The 19,761-nt window shown below is 38.9% G+C and overlaps 1 protein-coding gene across 7 annotated transcripts in view; it reads right to left on the bottom strand.

The window, feature by feature from the left end:
- Window positions 1-19,761, bottom strand: part of KDM4C (lysine demethylase 4C) — a 430,083-nt gene that overhangs the window by 283,431 nt on the left and 126,891 nt on the right. For all 7 annotated transcript variants that reach the window (XR_005835179.1, XR_005835180.1, XM_040631435.1 and 4 more), the window contains one exon: window positions 9,798-9,935. Coding sequence is in view for 5 of the 7 variants with exons in the window: in XM_040631435.1 (XP_040487369.1) it covers window positions 9,798-9,935 (138 nt within the window). In the remaining 2 variants the exon portion in view is untranslated. The remainder of the gene's footprint in view (window positions 1-9,797; window positions 9,936-19,761) is intronic.

Genomic DNA, 19,761 nt, shown 5'->3' with positions numbered 1-19,761 from the left:
TCTCTAAGCAGAAGACCAATAAGGAAACAAGGGCTTTAAATGACACACTGGACCAGATGGACTTGACAGATATATTCAGAACATTCCATCCCAAAACAACATAATACACATTCTTCTCTAGTGCACATGGTACATTCTCCAGAATAGATCACATCCTGAGTCACAAATCAGGTCTTAACGGGTACTGAAAGACTGGGATCATTCCCTGCATATTTTCAGTCTATGATGCTTTGAAACTCGAACTCACTCACAAGAGGTAATTTGGAAAGAACTCAAATACATGGAGGCTAAAGAGCATCCTACTAAACAATGAATGAGTCAAGCAGGAAATTAAAGAAGAATTTTAAAAACTCATGGAAAATGAAAACACAACTGTTCAAAATCTTTAGGATGAAGCAAAGGTGGTCCTAAGAGAGACGCACAAAGCAATACAACCCTTTCTCAAGAAATAAGACAGATCTCAAATACACAACCTAACCCTACACCTAAAGGAGCTGGAAAAACAACAGCAAATAAAGCCTAAACCCAGCAGGGGAAGAGAAATAATAAAGATCAGAGCAGAAATCAATGAACTAGAAACCGAAAGAACAGTAGAACAGATCAACAAAATTAGGAGCTGGTTCTTTGAAAGAATTAATAAGATTGATAAACCCCTAGCCAGACTTATCAAAAAGAAAAGAGAAAGGACCCAAGTAATTAAAATCATGAATGAAAGAGGAGAGATCACAACCAACACCAAAGAAATATAAACAATTATAAGAACATATTATGAGCAACTATATGCCAACAAATTAGGCAATCTGGAAGAAACGGATGCATTCCTAGAGATGTAAAAACTACAAAACTGAACCAGGCAGAAATAGAAAATCTGAACAGTCCCATAACCAGCAAGGAAATTGAAGCAGTAATCAAAAATCTCCCAACAAACAAGAGTCCAGGGTCAGATGGTTTCCCAGGGAATTCTACCTAACATTTAAAGAAGAACTAATACCTATTCTTCTGAAACTGGTCCAAAAGATAGAAATGGAAGGAACGCTTCTAAACTCTATGAGGCCAGCATTACCTTGATCCCAAAACCAGACAAAGACTCCACCAAAAAGGAGAATCACAGACCAATATCCCTGATGAACATGGATGCAAAAATTCTCACCAAAGTACTGCCAACAGGAACTAACAGTGCATTATAAGGATTATTCACCACTACCAAGTAGACAAAACCAGAGAGGGAGACAAACCATAAGAGACTCTTAATCTCAGGAAACAAACTGAGGGTTGCTGGAGGGGAGGGGGGGCAGTGGAGTGGCTGGGTGATGGACACTGGGGAGGGTATGTGTTGTGGTGAGTGCTGTGTATTGTGTAAGACTGATGAATTACAGATGTGTACCCCTGAAACAAATAATACACTATATGTCAATAATAAAAAAAATCTTTAAGAAACATAAATAAAAAGAAAAAAAAGAAAGTAGATGACCAGAAGGGGAATTATGGTATTAAAAAAAGGGGGGGGAAGTAAAGTAGGTAGGAAGTGAAAAATATAAAAATGTAATAAGGAAACAATGTAACAATAGATCCCTTAAATATGTTTGACTCAATTCAGTTTTAGGAAATTTGTCTTAAAGCAATAATCCAAAGTACAGAAAAAAAATCAGGCAGAAGGATGTTCATCGCTGCTTTATTTGATAACAATGTAAAATGAGAAGTGACCTAAGTACATAACTACATGTGAGTAGTTGAATAAATTATAATATGTTCACTTAAACGAGTATAATCTAAAATGTGCTCACAAAGAATTTAGAAGAACATTCAAAAATACATATGTTAATATTCAAGGAAAAGGGCAGGGGAAAATTGCAACAGCATGATATTAACTATGTAAAGCAAATCAACTGCTGTAATACTAAAAATATATGAAAATGTGAAGAAAAAAAAGAAATAGCTATATACAGTACCCTCTTACCTTTAACAGTCATCCTCCTCTATGAAATCTTTTCCAACACACTCTCTTCTTTCCTCTAAAAATGCTGAAGGGCATACTCACAGGACATCCATGAAACATCTAATTCTACATGTGCCCAAAATACCTATTAATTCTCACAGAAAGGGGGCTATTAATAATATACTTGAAAATTACTGCACATCTCCAATTTACAAATGAATTCTACATTAATGGTTTAGAACCTAAAATACCTTTTAGTAGAAAAAAATATTATATGATGTTGAAGGACCTCAATCCAAACAACAAAGGTCTACTTAATTCACAAAAGACCTGTAGTTTTCAACCCAAAGCATCTATCAGATTCAGCTAAGGGGATTTTTAAAATTCAAATACTTGTATCCCCTTACCAGAGATCATTATCCTACTGGTTTGGGTGGGTCCAGCGGTCTGTACTTTTAAAGATCCACAGGGTTGAGAACAGCTGCTGCAGACTCTGAGCTCCAAGAGACAGAGAGATCACATTTGTCTTATTTACTTCTTTAACCACAGCACAGAGTCCAGCATAAACAGGGCCTAAACATGCCAGTGACTTGCCATTTACTCCCCAGCCTTCCTTACAGCTATGACTGGCCGTGGAATATAAAAGGAAGTTTCCAGGTGGACATCAAGGAAAGATTTTCATCCCAAACAGAGGAAGGTGAGTGAGCCACCGTTTCGTACTGTCTCTTTCCTTCCTGTCCTTGGAGAGAACATGCCTAGAGTAAGCACTAGTGAACACCCTCCCACTAAGGCCAGTAAGACAGAAGGACAGAAATATCAGGTGACCTCATAACACTGTTGAGCAGTTACACCAATCCTGGGATCACCTACCTCTGAATCCCTCAAGTGAGATAACAACACCCTACTAGATAAACCTCTGTTTGTTTATAGTCAGTGGTAGCTGTGAGGCGGGGGTAGCAGGATGCAGGAAACCCTGCACAGGAAAGAAGGAAAGGTGTGGGGAACGAGGCTGTTATAAACTCTGGGGGTACCCAAAGCCCAGCTGATTCTATCATCCCTTTCCTCCTTTAAGGGGTGCTGGCCAGCCTACTTCCCTCAAATATCCCCAGGTATGCATCCCACTCCTCTCCTTTCTGGGTCACCACTGCCTAGAACACACCCCCCCTCAACTTTCCCTCTGTTCTCCAAACACTTATCTGGGACAGGGCCTTTTGTAGAATTTTTTTACTATATATTTACTATTATAAACACTGAATAAATATGGAAAAGGTAAAAGAGATGGTTAAAAAAAAATCCCAAAGTTTCAAAAGTTCTGCAATAGAATTTGGTCCTTGATAATCATAAGAACAGGTAGGTGCACCCTCAATTTTGTTCTAACTCCCCAGTGAGGGTGCAAGTTCCCCCTCACAACTTACATAGGAGACAGGATCACTCTGAATCCTCAAGAATCTTGAAAGTGATCCCACAATGCATATAGTAGACTGGTACCTATTTAATCCACCATATCCAGGGAGATGAGTCCAGAAGGAAATAGCACACTGGGGTCAACCTTCTGCCTCTGATCCCAGCCTCACCATCTTCATTTTATGCATCATTCCTCTTCTCCTCCACCACCCCCCTCCCCTGCATTTGAGAAAGGGAGTGGTAGAGGGCAGAAGATACCAGATTATCTCTGAACTGCACCATCACAGCAATGGCATGGATAAAGTACCCTGGACAAGGCCTAGAATATCATGAACAATCAGTCTCCACAGTCATTACTATCGAACTATATGAAAGTAGAATAACTTAAAAACAAATTTTTCTCAGTAGAGTATATAAGTTATTCAAAAAAGCCAATTTACTTTTTTTTTTTCAAAGATTTTACTTATTTTAGAGAGAGAAAGAGAGTGAGTGCAAGGACACAATCCAGGGGGAGAGGCACAGGGACAGGAAGAAGCACACCCCCCTGCTGAGCAGGGAGCCTGATGCAGGGACTCGATCCCAGGATCCTGGGACCATGACCTGAGCTGAAGGCAGACGCTTAACCAACTGAGCCACCTAGGTGCCCGCCAACCTACTTTTTCTTAGGGTACTGACTTAAACTAAAGCCTCAAAACCAGACACTACCTTGCTTTCAGTTCAGCAACTAAACATCAGTGTCATAAACCATGTAACATTCAAATCCCAGAATCCAGCAAATTTAAGTTAGCAATAAATAAAATCAGGCTCCCTAGCTCTGAGGACTTGAGCCCCAGATATCTCTCCTGCAGACACAATATTTACTAATTAACTGGCTTTCTACTACACTACTTGAAGTCTCACATTTTCTGAATCCCACTATTCAATACTTTATCAGAATAAAATGAGGCTATAATATGAATATTTTCTTTCTTAATACCTCTTCCAGATATATAAATACTAACTCCCCAGTTAGAGTACAAGCTCCAAAGGACATGACTTCATATGACTCTGTTTCTCTACATGGTATTTTGTACTCATGTTCTACCACCAGCTCCCAGGAAATAGAAACAAAGTAGAGGTAAAAGAGAAAAGGAGAATATAAAATCTCTGTGCTCCCAAAGTTCATATTGTATTTGTCACATCAGACACTCAAGACTACAATGCAGGAACTGATTGTCTACATTTCCTTTCTTTCACATGCTCTAAGAATAGAGAAATTCTGTGATCTAAAGCATATTAAAATATAACATAGGGACTCACCATTAAAATGATTGCTGATTGTTTTAAAAAAGACTGCCCATGATTAAAGATTTTTCTGGAAGGGTGCTACCTGATTTAAGAATAAGGAAATCTAATTCTAGAAAAGGATTAAAATATAAAATGGAATGAAGCTATACCACAGCACTTGTATGCAAGACAATTTAATAACTGAAATCCACTCCAGATTAAAGGGAAATCGATTTCAAAATTCTACCTTTTTAAACTTGTTCAAATGTTTAAGGATTCAAATGTCAGAATGCTTTAAAATTATATTGTGAAGTAAGGCTCCTAAAGTTCACGAGAGAACATTTCCAGCTCTGCAATGTAATTTTTCAACTTTCTGGCATATCACATTAATAGATTATCATTTAAAATAAAATTAATGCAAAATAAGAGGTATTATTTTGGAGCCACTATTACCTTTCCTTCCAAGAAGATAACATTATTTATCGTGCCATAGATAAGTCTCTTACACTGCACACATGGTCATAAATACACTACTTCTGATGGTGTAGGCTAGATATGACTGTCCCCAAGACAATGATTCTTCTTTACTCAAGCAGTACAGTAAATAACTTTTCTTCCCTTCGAGAAATCACAGTGCTTGAGGCTGCTGCAACACAAAAGCAAAATATCTTCACAAATGTCTCCAAACAGTCAAGCTGAAAATCTAAGCCAAAGTTTCATTTAACAGCCTGTCAGTTTTTTGATGTGAAGCTAATGAATGCAGTGGCAAACAAATCCATCAAACCTAACATCAAAACAGCTGCACTTCATCCTACCAAACGGAAAAATGAAATACAACCTGCAGGCCAGCTCTTTGATCCAATCTCGCCAGGAAGCAGACCTGTGAGTGCCACCACAGCTGCTGCACAGAAGTACTCACGGACTCCATTTCACCGTGGAAGGAGAGAACGCTCCAGAAATGGAAAACGTTCATCTCAAATATGCACCAATATCTTATTTCAACTGCTAAAGTGTTACATAGTTTTAAATTTCAACCAGAAAAAAATACAGCCTTTCATTCTAGATTACTCTGATGTTCAAAACTATAAAGATTCCTAAGATAAATAACTAGATAGTATGTGCTTCTTATGCTACAGTTTTGAAAATGGAGGTTTATTAAAAGCCTTTCTGCTCTTTATGAAAGCTCCCTGAAGACAAAGAAAACACATAGCACAATTCCTGTTGCAAAGGAGGAACTCATCGAGCACTCTGAAGCTGAACTCTGCCTAACTCAGTAGGCAAATGGGCAGGTAGCTATCCAGAACATTCCTCTCAATTTTCCTTCAGTGAAAACCTTAACTCTCATCAATGAAATGGGGAGAAATTACATAACCCCCTTCTTAGGTAGGTGAGTTCTCTTAAAGGCAAGGCCCTTCTGTTATGGAGTATCATACAGGATTTTTCTGAATAAAAATCACCAATATCTCCAATATTACCAGTGACCCTGGGGTTATCTTTTCAAAACCTAATGTTTTGATGGTTTTTTTTTTTCAATTAAAAAATAGGCTTTTGTAAAGCTCTTCTCTAAGTCATTGAATTAGAAATATTGGTTTGTAATATATGAAATGTAACCAGTAGAGACCCCACATGCTGTACCACATTAATTCTGTCCCACAAAGGGACACTGTATTAGAAGCTTTTACATACTCATATCAACCCCATTGTGAAAAGTAAAGGAGATCTCACTCCCCCTACTGCTTCAACTATGAAAAAGCATGCCATTATTTTTTAAATTATCTGCCCTCCCCCCAAAAGCACAATTCAACATCCCTTGTGAATAATTACTATTTCTTTTTTTTGTAATTAAAGGTTTAAAATATATCTTTTCAAGTATGTATTTGTAGGTGCTCTAATCCCAAATAACCATAAAAACATAAAGGAATAAAACTTTGGGTACTTGAAGGGAAGATATTTATAGACAGGACTTACAGGACTCCTCAGATGCTACTATATGTGAATATAAAACTAGCCCTGAGTACAAAAACTATTTCTTAATAGCTATCATTTAAAATAAACTGGATAAAGCAAAGAATTAAGAAGGCAAAAATTTGTTAGTTTAAGAATTAACTTAGGCATCCTCAAAGCTAAAAGTCTTTCTTTTTTAAAGATTTTGTTTATTTATTTGTCAGAGAAAGAGAGACAGAGGGAGGGAGAGTACAAGCAGGGGGAGCAGCAGGCAGAGGGAGAAGCAGGATCTCTGCTGAGCAAGGAGCCCAGTGAGTGACTCCATCCCAGGACCTTGGGATCATGACCTGAGCCAAAGGCAGATGCTTAACCGACTAAGCCACCCAGGCATCCCAAAGCTAAAAGTCTTTTAAGTGCAGTTCATAATTAATCCATTATACATTTGACCTCAGCAAAACACAAAAACTAACTGCCCAATTCACAAATTTTCCCAAAATAAAAAACCACACACAAATGCATTCACACATGTACACACATACACATGATACAGTATTCATATGGCTGTGTAAAGAAATAGCCTTGGAGATCAATAAAAATGTGTCAAATAAATGACAAAGACACCAAAATATGCACAAAAATGCCATCACAGTACCCTACCATATAAGAGAACTTACTTACTGAGAATAGCCACGAAAATATTGAGATATAATTTAAGAAAGCAGAAGTATGTGTTAGTGAAACATTTAAAACCGTACCCATTAAAAATTTAGTTTCCAGTTCTTGTACAGAATAACTAAAGTTAGTTACATCTACTCAAAGAAGATTCTTAATACATCACCATGTCAATTATTAATTGGAACTCTCTGTGGTAGACAGAACGCTGCCCCAACCTTCCCACCCCCAACAACAAAGATACCCATATCCTACTCCCTGCAATCTGTGAATATGTCATCTTATATGACAAAAGGGATTTTGTGGACTGCTTGCTCTGAAATGTAGACCACATGGAAGGACCCGAGCGAGAGACGCCTCTAGGAGCAAAGACCTGGCTGACAGGCAGCAAGAAAATGGGAACTCAGTCCTACAACTGCAAAGAACTGAATTCAGCCAATAACCTGACTGAGCAAGAAAACGGATTCTTCTCCAGTGCCTCCAGTAAGAAATGCAGCCCTGCAAACATCTTGATTTTTACTTGCTGAGACTAATATCGAACTTATTACCTATGGAATCATGAGACAGTAAGTGGGTATTGTTTTAAACCACTACTTTTATGGTAATTTGCTCCAACAGCAATAGAAAACAAATACATTCTCAGGGGAGCACATCACCAAAAGTAAGGAAAGGGTGGAGACAACACCTAAAAACATCTCAAACGCATGCAATTAAGACAATTTTTAACTAGCCCAAACTGCACCATAGTCATTGAACAATTTTGTACCTAGCAAAATACCAGAACCAAGACAGTCACATTCCTTAACTAAATTGAATGATATAAATCAACACAGCATGAGTGGATACCCACATACCTACGGGTTTCCCCTCATAACAAATCTATGGGGTGGAGAGGTACTTCTAATTTATACAGGAAGAAACAAACAAAATAAATAAATGACTTTGCTAATGACATATGGCTACCTAGAAGAAAAGCTGGACCTTGCATCCCTGCCTCCTCCACCACAGTGTGCCACTTCTTAACAGTTCCACAATCCTAGGCTCTGTCAGCTGCGATTTCAGAGAGGACCACTACCAACCTCCCTTCCTTGGCCATACCCCAGTCCCAATCTACATGCACAAAGAAATGTGGAAACCCACCCAGAAGATTTTAGCTTTGTGGAGAAGCTATTCTCCCCATGGTACCAATATCATGAACCAGATTTGAAACTCATAGTAAACAAGCACGAGCTAATTTTTCTGGTAACTGAACAGCTGTGATAACTGACTTATTATGTCAATGATTAAAGATGCAAACCATAAAATAACATACCTTGCTATAACTACGGGTCTATGCCTCTATTTCAATGTTGATAAAAGCATTACCTTTCTGTGAAAGCACTGCAAATGGCTGGCCAAGACACATACACTGAGTTTTCTATTTTTTTTATTAGGTTTATTATAATATAAAGGATGTGTAATGGGAAGAAGTAGTTCAGTTCTGTTCCTTTCTAAATTACCCCTCATAAATAGAAATTACTCAGTACAGAAAAAGTCTAATAGCAGGAGCTCCCCTTTTTTTCACAAGTTCACACAAATGTTTCCTAGGCTGCCAAAGGGCTATACTTTTATTTTAATAAATTATGTAATTTTCTAAATACACATCTAAATTAAACCTAGTGTACTCTTCCCTGAATATATTTCTATCCAAGTTCACCCAATGATTCTACACGCAAGTTTTATCAATGTAGAATGAATAATACTCACTTACACCATGCGGTGGCCAAGACACAGCCACATTAAGTTGTATGTGTCATTTTCTACTAAATCCGTGCCAATTTTACATACTCTGTAAAATACACAGTTTCATTTAGAAGCTGCCCTCTGCCAGCCTGTACTTCTGCCTTCAAAGCCACAGGAAAGAAAGCAACTTAATGGAAGATACCACCTCTTTGAAGATGTCTTCTATTTAACACCACAGGGGGAGATTAATTAAATTTAATAGAAGTGTGGCTTGTGAATGAAAATACACAGTATGTGAACTAAATTAAATATACTGAGCAGGAGATGCAAAATTTTATACCAAATTTAACATAAGGATATATTTCTTGTTAAAGTATGTTCTACATTACTTTCAAGAAATTCATTTTTGCACTAAAGACAGTTTTAATCATTTCTTCTTACCATCCTCCCTCAACCTCTTATACAGTTTTAACAGACACTTTCATCCGTAAGTAGCTGTTTTCTAAGCCATGGACTAAACTCAGTATGGAGAGAGCCAAGTCTACCTAACATGGAGCCACAGGGAGCCACTAGAAAATCTCACAAAAAAACAATTGGTGGCTTTAAGAAAGAAAGCAAACATCGGTTGCATAAAATTACCTCTGGTCCACATTAGTCACAAAACAGAAAACTGTAGCTACGAATGATAATATAGGCCATGTAAAATAAATATATCTAGTCTGAAATAAATCATCGTGGTGAGAAGCACACAACATCAATGAGGAAAAAAAGTGTTGCATGTGATCTTAGGTTTCCTGCTACAGTAACCAGAATACACATTTAATTTATGCTTTATTTTTGAGGCATAACTTACCAATTTAGCAACTTTCCCATAGTCAATCCATCTGACTGTAGCAAAATTTGTAGATTCTGCACAGTTGAAACCATGATTAAAACCAGCATGGTAGCCATATGGAAAAGTGATCATAAATTCTCCAGCCTCCTGAGTGATCTGTAGGGTAGAAAACATAAAATAGTTTCCAATTATAAGACTTTCCAAATTGCAAATACAATTAAAATATATTTCCTATTAAAAAAGAAAAAGAAAAAGAAAAAAAATGCCATGATATCAGAGCTATCAAATATAAAAGAAGGAGCCCCAGATCTTTACCCAACCCATTAACAGTTTTTCACGAAACATTAAAGACTTTTCTAAACAGGGTGTGACCTTCTGGCAATGTTGTTCAATTATTCAATCCATAATCAAAGATATTATATTTTATTTGAAGATGTCTTTAAGTTATCCAAGTAAATTTGTTCATGTTAGCAATCAATCTGCATATTTTGATACTTTAAAAATTCATGTTACTAGAGTTATCTAACAGGACCTATTCTGACTGAAGTGTCTTCAAAGTTAGAGCTATAAAAACTCCAATAATGCATGCTCAACAGGCTTTACTATGAATTCTGTTGCTAAAGACTTGGTGGTATTCACCAAATTATTCTTTTATAATACTCAGAAAAATTCAATTAACTATATTCCATTTAATAGTAAAATTTCTGTCAAAGAAGTATTCAAATATGTATGTGTGAGTGCATCTTTAAATATAATTAAAGTAACTTGGGTAAACCAGTCAGAGCTTAAAAGCAAACATGAAAAATATATTTATTCCATTCCTATTCTTTAGGTTAAAGACATCTGGCTTTTTGTAATCACCAAAACACACAAAATACACCATGAGCTATTGAAAAATAGTAAAGCAAAATTTTTCTGTGCTTTTTTAAAATTTACCTATGCTATGATGGATTATCAAATTTATTACCTATGGTTAATTTTGTCACCGTGGTTCAATTCAGTCCTAAAATGTTGAGAAATGAATCTGTGAGTATGTATGTGTATGCAGACATACAGGGGACATACTATATAAATACAGACACACACAAGGCAATTCAGTTGCCATTTGGGTATACTAAAATGTTGTATGTGAAAGTAGTTTCTTTACAACAAATCTGAAATTTATCTCATCACCCTGCCCCCGAGAGCCGAGCAGGTATTCTACTACAATGAGCATCAACTCCACTACATCCTGAAAGGCAAAGAATGACTCATCAGTGTTCAACATGGCTCCAGTTCCATCATTCTGAGCCACATGAGAACATAGCCTAGTTCTCTCCTTTCCTGGTCTCACCGAATTTCATTCATTATAATTGTGCTTGGAACCTAGGCACTTCCCTGTACTATGTGATAAAACAAAACTCACCCTGGTCAGCTGTTTCTAACCCTACAGAGATGGGTGAAGAGGGTAGGGCTGCTGCCACTGGGATAAGGAAGCCACCTTCACTGCTCCACTGAATCCCACCCCACAATCCTTTTCTACTCTATCTAGAAAATCCTGCTCTTGCCATGTTGAAAAAGATTACCTGTTCCCATTGAAAGGGACTCTAAATTTTATGCTTCTGTATAATTTCCAGAAACAGTCAATCCCAGTTAGCCAAAATATTTTTTGGCTGATTTTACTGTCTCTGTGTAAATACGTAGATAAGAAAGCACAGTGACAGAAAAGAACAAGTCCCTTTTATTATAAGACTAAACAATCATCAAAATTCCATATCATAAAGGAAGCTGGAAAGGAAAGTACACATAATCTAAAAGCAGATATTATCAGTTTATTAAACATATGTGTGTGTATGTATATATGTATATGATTATGTGCAAATACATTGAAAGAAGAAGGAAAATAATGTTACTCCAACTGTGAAATGACTGGCTAAAAAGAGGATCAAACTGAGGAGAAAGAATATGTTCTACATAACATATACTATGCGAAGCCCTCGTATAGATCATCTCTTTTCATCCTCATAATAGCCCTATTAGTAGGTACTATTATTATCATTGTTCACCAGCTAAAGTAACTGAAGCTCAGAAAAATTAGGTAATTTCCCCAAGTGACAAAATCAGGAATGAATGTGGGAAGTTTAATTCAGAAGCATACACTACTCTGTCCCATATTACATTATCATCATCAGAGAATAAGTTCCTTGAGGAGCACAGAGTCATCACACACCCTTCATCAGTGCAGAAGGCGAAGTGGCAGTATTACACATAAAAAATTGCCAATCACATGGTGAGGCACTGGTGTCTGCAGAAGCCATGAAATGCCCCATCCTCAAGAGACCAAAGGAGAGCCTCCTGGTGTATCTGGTGATTTACCAAGTAGCACTGAAAGGCCCCAGCCCAGAAAGGGGTACAGGGCACCTGCCTCCTTCTCCCCAAAGCTTGGAAAGGAGCTACAAGCTCCAAAGACCTCCAATCCTGGGGAAATGAACCAATCCCATGATCTGCCATTTCACATGATTCCCTTTCCAAAGACCAGCTTGATCAATATCTATCACCTGCACTAAAATCATAAAGGATTTTCTGTCCTTGGGAGACTCTAGTCCACTCATTCTCCTCTCCCTTCTAAAATTCCAATTAAATAAAAGTGTCTAATTAAGCTAATGCCAAGCACCTAAAAGAAACACTCACTGGTGATGTATCTGAGACTGAAAAGCCCAGTGCCTAGAGGTATATGCAAGTAAGACAGAGCCCCACAGTGGCACTGGCCCAACTGGGCGACACAGCCCCGGCCCTCTCTACCTGTGACAGTGCTGAAGTCTATCTCCAGCTTCTCTCCACACACATGCACATCTCCCACAGTATACATCTCAAAGGCACACTTTTTGTGTGGCTAAGACTATGTGAGTAAAACAGTGGTGAGAGCATCCCTGAAGACAAATGTGTCTCATCTCATGCATGAATACAGCACAGACAGTTTGTGAGTGAGCAGGGACCACCTCAAGTTGGAGAATGACTCTTGGTCCTTGCAAAAATTCTACTTTGAACAAAGCCATGGTGGGGGGTGGGGTGGGATGCACTTGAAGTGGCCCGAGATGAAGAAAAGGTAAAGATTTAGTCACAACTGAAAAACTTCTGAGGTGAAAAACAGCAAACATGGGAAGAAAAGCCAAATTAAAAATGAAGAAAAAAAAGATGAAGAAGAGAATACAGCTATTTATGTTTCTACAAGTAGCTAATTACTAAATCCTCCTCTAACTGAGAGGGAGCTTTTGTTTGCTTGGTCAAAAGCTTTTTGTCACTTTAGCTTCTTCACATAAAAGTTCTCATGCTCAAAAAAAAGAAGTTCTCATGCTCCATAATAATTCTGACCCAGTAACTACCTGTGGGCACAAAGAAAGAGGAACTTAGTATGGACTTAGTCTTACAGAACTTAATCTTCAGAAATATTCCAAAGAAGTAATATCTAATTATTAAATCATCAGGCAATTTTATCCATAATGAACTCTCAATTGTATTATGTCTGAATACGTTTAGAAGCAACACACTGGTATCATAATCATAGACTCTAACAAACCAAACTAATAATAATTGTTCTGAGTTCTTTTTTTTTTTTTAAGATTTATATTCATTTGAGAGAAAGACAGAGACAGAGAGAGAGAGAGCGCGCACAAGTGGGGAGAGGGGCAGAGGGACAAGCAGACTCCACACTGAGTGCACAGCCCACCAAGGGGCTTGATCCTAGGAATCTGAGATCATGACCTGAGCCATAGTTAGAGGCTTAAGTGACTGAGTCACCCAGGTGCCCCTGTTGTGAATTCTTTTTAAAAAATAGATCACATATCCATAAATTATGTTGTTCATATAAAAGACTTTTCTTTTTTTATTTTTTATTTTTTTTAATATAATCATATTTTTTATCATATTATGTTAGTCACCATACAGTACATCCCTGGTTTTTTATGTAAAGTTAGATAATTCATTAGTTGCGTAAAACACCCAGTGCACCATGCAATACGTGCCCTCCTTAATACCCATCACCAGCCTATCCCATTCTCCCACCCTTCCCCTCTAAAGCCCTGAGTTTGTTTCTCAGAGTCCATAGTATCTCATGCTTCATTCCCCTTTCTGTTTACCCCTCCTTTCTTTATCCCTTTCTTCCCCTACTGATCATCCTGTTCTTATGTTCCATAGATGAGAGAAATCATATGATAATTGTCTTTCTCTGCTTGACTCATTTCACTTAGCATTATCTCCTCCAGTGCCGTCCATGTTGCAGCAAATGTTGACAACTCATTCTTTCTGATAGCTGAGTAATATTCCATTGTATATATGGACCACAACTTCTTAATCCAGTCATCTGTTGAAGGGCATCTTGGCTCCTTCCATGATTTAAGCTATTGTGGACAATGCTGCTATGAACATTGGGGTGCATATGGCCCTTCTCTTCATTACGTCTGTATCTTTGGGGTAAATACCCAGTAGTGCAATTGCTGGATCATAGGGTGGCTCAATTTTTAACTTTTTAAGGGACCTCCACACTTTTCCAGAGTGGCTGTACCAACTTGCATTCCCACCAACAATGTAGGAGGGATCCCCTTTCTCCACATCCTCTCCAACAATTGTTGTTTCTTGCCTTGTCTATTTTTGCCATTCTCACTGGAGTAAGGTGGTATCTTAGTGTGGTTCTGATTTGAATTTCCCTGATGGCTAATGATTTTGAACATTTTTTCATGTGTCTGTTAGCCATTTGTATGTCTTCATTGGAAAAGTGTCTGTTCATATCTTCTGCCCATTTTATGAATTCTTTATTTGTTTCTTGTGTATTGAGTTTGAGAAGTTCTTTGTAGATCTTGGATACCAGTCTTTTATCTGTACTGTCATTGCAAATATATTCTCCCATTCCGTGGGCTGCCTCTTAGTTTGACAGTTTCCTTGGCTGTGCAGAAGCTTTTTATCTTGATGAAGTCCCACAAGTTCATTTTATCTTTTGTTTCTCTTGCCTTTGGAGATGTGTCATGAAAAAAGTTGCTGTGGCCGATGTCAAAGAGGTTGCTGCCTATGCTCTCCTCTAGGATTTTGATGGATTCCTGTCTCACATCGAGGTCTTCATCCATTTGGAGTTTATTTTTGTGTATGGTGTGAGAGAGTGGTCAAGTTTCATTCTTTTGCATGTAGCTGTCCAATTTTCCCAGCACCATTTATTGAAGAGACTGTCTTTTTTCCACTGGATGTTTTTTCCTGCTTTATCAAACATTAATTGCCCAAAGAGCCGAGGGTCCATTTCTGGGTTCTCTGTTCTGTTCCATTGGTCTATGTGTCTCTTTTTGTGCCAGTACCATGCGGTCTTTGTGATCACAGCTTTGTAGTACAACTTGAAATCTGGCATTCTGATGTCCCCAGCTTTGTTTTTCCTTTTCAACAATTCCTTGGCAATTCGTGGCCTTTTCTGGTTCCACACTAATTTAAGGGCTGTTTGTTCCAGTTCTTTGAAAAATGTCATTGGTATTTTGACTGGGATGGCATTGAAAGAGTAGATTGCTCCGGGTAGCACAGACATTTTAACTATGTTTATTCTTCCAATCCATGAGCATGGAATATTTTTCCATTTTTTGTGTCTTCTTCAATGTCGTACAAGAGTGATCTATAGTTTCTAAAATATAGATCTTTTATGTCTCTGGTTAAGTCAATTCCGAGATAACGTATGATTTTTGGTGCTACTGTAAATGGGATGGATTCCCTAATGTCTCTTTCTTCAGTCTCATTGTTCGTGTATAGAAATGCAACTGATTTCTGAGCATTGATTTTGTATCCCGCCACATTACTGAATTGCTCTATACCTTCTAGTAGTTTGGGGGTGGAGTCTTTTGGGTTTTCCACATAGAGTATCCTGTCATCTGCGAAGAGAGACACTTTGACTTCTTCTTTGCCGATTTGGATACCTTTTATCCCTTTTTGTTGTCTGATTGCTGTTACAAGGACTTCTAATACTATGTTGAATAATAATGGCGAGAGTGGGCATCCTTGTCGTGTTCCTGATCTTAAGGGAAAGGCTTCCAGCTTTTCCCCATTGAGAATGATACTTGCTGTAGGCTTTTCATAGATGGTTTTTATGAGATTGAGGAATGTACCCTCTGTCCCTACACTCTGAAGGGTTTTAATCTGGAAAGGATGCTGGATTTTGTCAAATGCTTTTTCTGCATCTATTGAGAGGGTCATATGATTTTTGGCTTTTTTCTTGTTGATATAATCTATCACACTGATCGATTTGCGAATGTTGAACCACCCTTGTATCCCAGGGATGAATCCCACTTGGTCATGATGGATAATCCTTTTAATGCACTATTGGATTCTATTAGCTAGGATATTGTTGAGAATTTTGGCGTCCATATTCATCAGGGAAATCGGTCTGTAATTCTCCTTTTTGATGGGGTCTTTCCTGGTTTGGGGATCAAGGTAATATTGGCCTCACAGAATGAGTTTGGTAGTTTTCCTTCTGTTTCTATTTTTTGAAATAGCTTTAGGAGAATAGGTATTATTTCTTCTTTGAATGTTTGGTAGAATTCCCCGGGGAATCCATCAGGTCCTGGCATTTTGTTTTTTGGAAGGTTTTTAATCACTGTTTTAATCTCTTCATAATTAATTGGTCTGTTTAAAAAATCAATTTCTTCCTGTTTCAGTCTTGGTAGTTTATAGGTTTCCAGGAAGGCCTCCATCTCTTCCAGGTTGCTTAATTTATTGGCATAACGCTGTTGATAAAAGCTTCTAATAATCCTTCCTATTTCATTGGTCTTGGTTGTGACCTCTCCCTTTCCATTCATAGTTTTATTAATTTGAGTCCTTTCTCTATTCTTTGGGATAAGTCTTGCCAGTGGTTTCTCTGTTTTATTTATTCTTTCAAAGAACCAGCTTCTAGTTCTCTTGATCTGCTCTACTGTACTCCTGGTTCCTAATTCATTGATCTGTGCTCTAATCTTGATCAACTGCTTTCTCCTGAGTGGATTAGGCCTGTTCTTCTGTTGCTGTTTCAGCTTCTTGAGGTGAGAATATAAAAACTGCATTTTAGATTTTTCTATTCTTTTGAGTGAGGCTTGGATGGCTATGTATTTTCCCCTTAGGACTGCCTTTGCAGTGTCCCATAGGTTTTGGACCATTGTGTTTTCATTCTCGTTGGTCTCCATAAATTGTTTAAATTGATTTTTGATTTCCTGGTTTATCGAATCATTCTTGAGTGAGATGGTTCTTAGTCTCCAAGTGTTTGAATTTCTCCAAATTTTTCCCTGTGGTTGAGTTCCAATTTCAAAGCACTGTAGTCTAAGAATATGCAGGGAATAATTTCAGTCTTTTGATATCGGTTGAGACCTGTTTTGTGACCCAGAGCATGGTCTATTCTTGAGAATGTGCCATGGGCATTAGAATAGAATGAGTATTCTTTGGTTCTGGGGTGTAGTGTTCTATATATATCTATGAGGTCCAACTCGTCGAGTATGGCATTCAAAGCCTTTGATTCTTTGCTTAGTTTTTGCCAGGGTGTTCTGTCTATTTCTGATAGTGGAGTGTTGAGGTCCCCTACTATTAACGTATTTTTATCTATATGTCTCTTTATTCTGGTTAAGAGTTGGCTTGTGTATCTTGCTGCTCCCCTGTTGGGGGCATATATATTTATAATTGTCATATCCACTTGTTGAATACTTCCTTTAAGAATAATATAGTGCCCTTCTGCATCTCTAACTATAGTCTGTAGTTTAAAATCCAATTTATCTGATATGAGAATTGCTACCCCAGCTTTCTTTTGAGGTCCATTTGCGTGAAAGATGGTACTCCATCCCCTTACTCTCAGTCTGAATGCATCTTTGGGTTCGAAATGAGTCTCTTGTAGACAGCAAATGGATGGGTCATTTCTTTTTATCCAATCTGCAACCCTGTGGCGTTTTATGGGATGGTTCAAACCATTTACATTAAGACTGATTACTGAGAGATATGATTTTAATGATGCCATGTTGCCAGTAAAGTCTTTGTTTGTATTGGCTGTGACTTTCTGTTCTGTATCACTCTTGGGGCCTTTTTACTTTTATAGAACCCCCCGTAATATCTCCTGTAGGGCTGGTTTCGTGGTTACGAAATTGGTTAGTGACTGGCGATTTTGAAATGTCTTTATTTCTCCATCAATTCTGAATGACAGCCTTGTTGGATAAAGGATCCTTGGCTGCATGTTTTTCTCTGACAGAGCTTTAAATATGCTCCCCCAACCCTTTCTCTCATTCCAGGTCTGTGTAGACAGGTCTGATGTAATTCTGATGCCTTTGCCTTGGTACGTGAGAAATTTCTTTGCCCTGGCTGCTTTCAATACTGTATCCTTGGATCTAATATTTGCTAATTGCACTATGATGTGACGTGGCATAGGTTTGTCGTGGTTGAGCTTGGGAGGGGTCCTCTCTGCCTCTTGGACGTGAATGTTTGTTTCCCTCGCTAGATTAGGGAAGTTTTCAGCTACAATTTGTTCAAATATCTCTTCTAGACCTCTGTTTTTCTCCACCCCCTCGGGGATGCCGATGATTCTAACATTGGATTGTTTCATTGAGTCAGTAATCTCCCGTAACCTACATTCGTGGGCGTGGATTTTTTTAAGACCATCTTCTATTTTCATTTTTTCCTCTATTAACCCATCCTCCAATTCACTAACCCGTTCCTCTGCTTCTGCGACCCTGGCCGTCAGAGCCTCTTTGTTTCCCTCGCTAGATTAGGGAAGTTTTCAGCTACAATTTGTTCAAATATCTCTTCTAGACCTCTGTTTTTCTCCACCCCCTCAGGGATGCCAATGATTCTGACATTCGAATGTTTCATTGAGTCAGTAATCTCCCATAACCTACATTCTTGAGTTTGGATTTCTTTGAGCCAAGTTCCTGTCTTAGCTTTCTCTTCTACTAACCCATCCTCCAATTCGCCGATTTGTTCTTCTGCTTCATTCACCCTGGCTGTCAGAGCATCTAGTTTTGACTGAATTTGATTCATAGTATTTTTAATTTCTGCCAAATTTGCTCTCATCCGCCCTTCGAGATTCTATATTCTCGTTAATATTTTCACTAATATTTTTTCCAAGTCTACACATCATCTTGACCATTGTTACTCTGAACTCCATTTCTGATAATTTGGTTATATGCATATCCATTAGTTCTGTGGCATAGGCCACAGACTCATTGTCTTTTCTTTGCTGGGGGGGATTTCTCCTTCTTGTCAATCTGATGAGGAGAGGTTGCGGGGTTGTCCAGAGCCCAAATTATTGACCGGGACCCAGGCCGTGCACCCTTGTTTTATAGGGATCTTAGGGATGTGGGCTTCTTGATTTTTCAGCCTGCCTTCCCAGGGAGGGGCCTGCTGCGCTGATATTCAGGCAACCCTGTTTGGGTAGAGTCTCCATGTCCCCTGCAAGGGGGGATGGGGATGGGCACACTGTGAGCCGGTATTTCCAGGCTTTTGCTCTCTGGCGGCTTTCCCTGGCGGTTTGCTGTGCCTCTTCTGAGAGTCAGAGCAGCAGTAGCTGAATCCCAGCCTCTGTCTCAGAACAGAGGGATCGCAGTCCACTCTCCACTGGGCTCCTCTGGCCACTCTAACTCTGCTTCTGTTGGTGCTGCTAAACCCTACAGCGTTCCGGGATGTGCGCCCCACACCTGGCATCTCAGCCCTCACTTCCAGGGCCAGCGCATCTCTGTCCTTTGCATTTCTAACACCGCCAGCCGCCAGCCGCCCCCACGCGCTCCGGAGCTCCATTTCAGTGTGTTTTATGGGCACTCCGGAGCTCCGGTTTTCAGACTGGTCGCGCGCGCGTTCCCCAGCTAAGGGTCTCAGTCCGCTCTCTTGCGGGTGCTGGTCTGCGAGTCAGCCGCTCCCCCGTGCAGGTGGCTACCGCTTCCCGGTGCCCAAACACGGCGGCTCCCTCCCCCTTCCATTTATCTTCTGATATCTGTGCGCGGTTTCACGGCTCCCCGCTTTGTACCTCAGTACT

Source organism: Ursus maritimus, unplaced genomic scaffold (assembly GCF_017311325.1).
Source record: "Ursus maritimus isolate PB19 unplaced genomic scaffold, ASM1731132v1 scaffold_17, whole genome shotgun sequence".
NCBI lineage: Eukaryota > Metazoa > Chordata > Mammalia > Carnivora > Ursidae > Ursus > Ursus maritimus.
The sequence above is the reverse complement of the archived record's forward strand: the minus strand, read 5'-3'. Positions and strand labels throughout refer to the sequence as shown.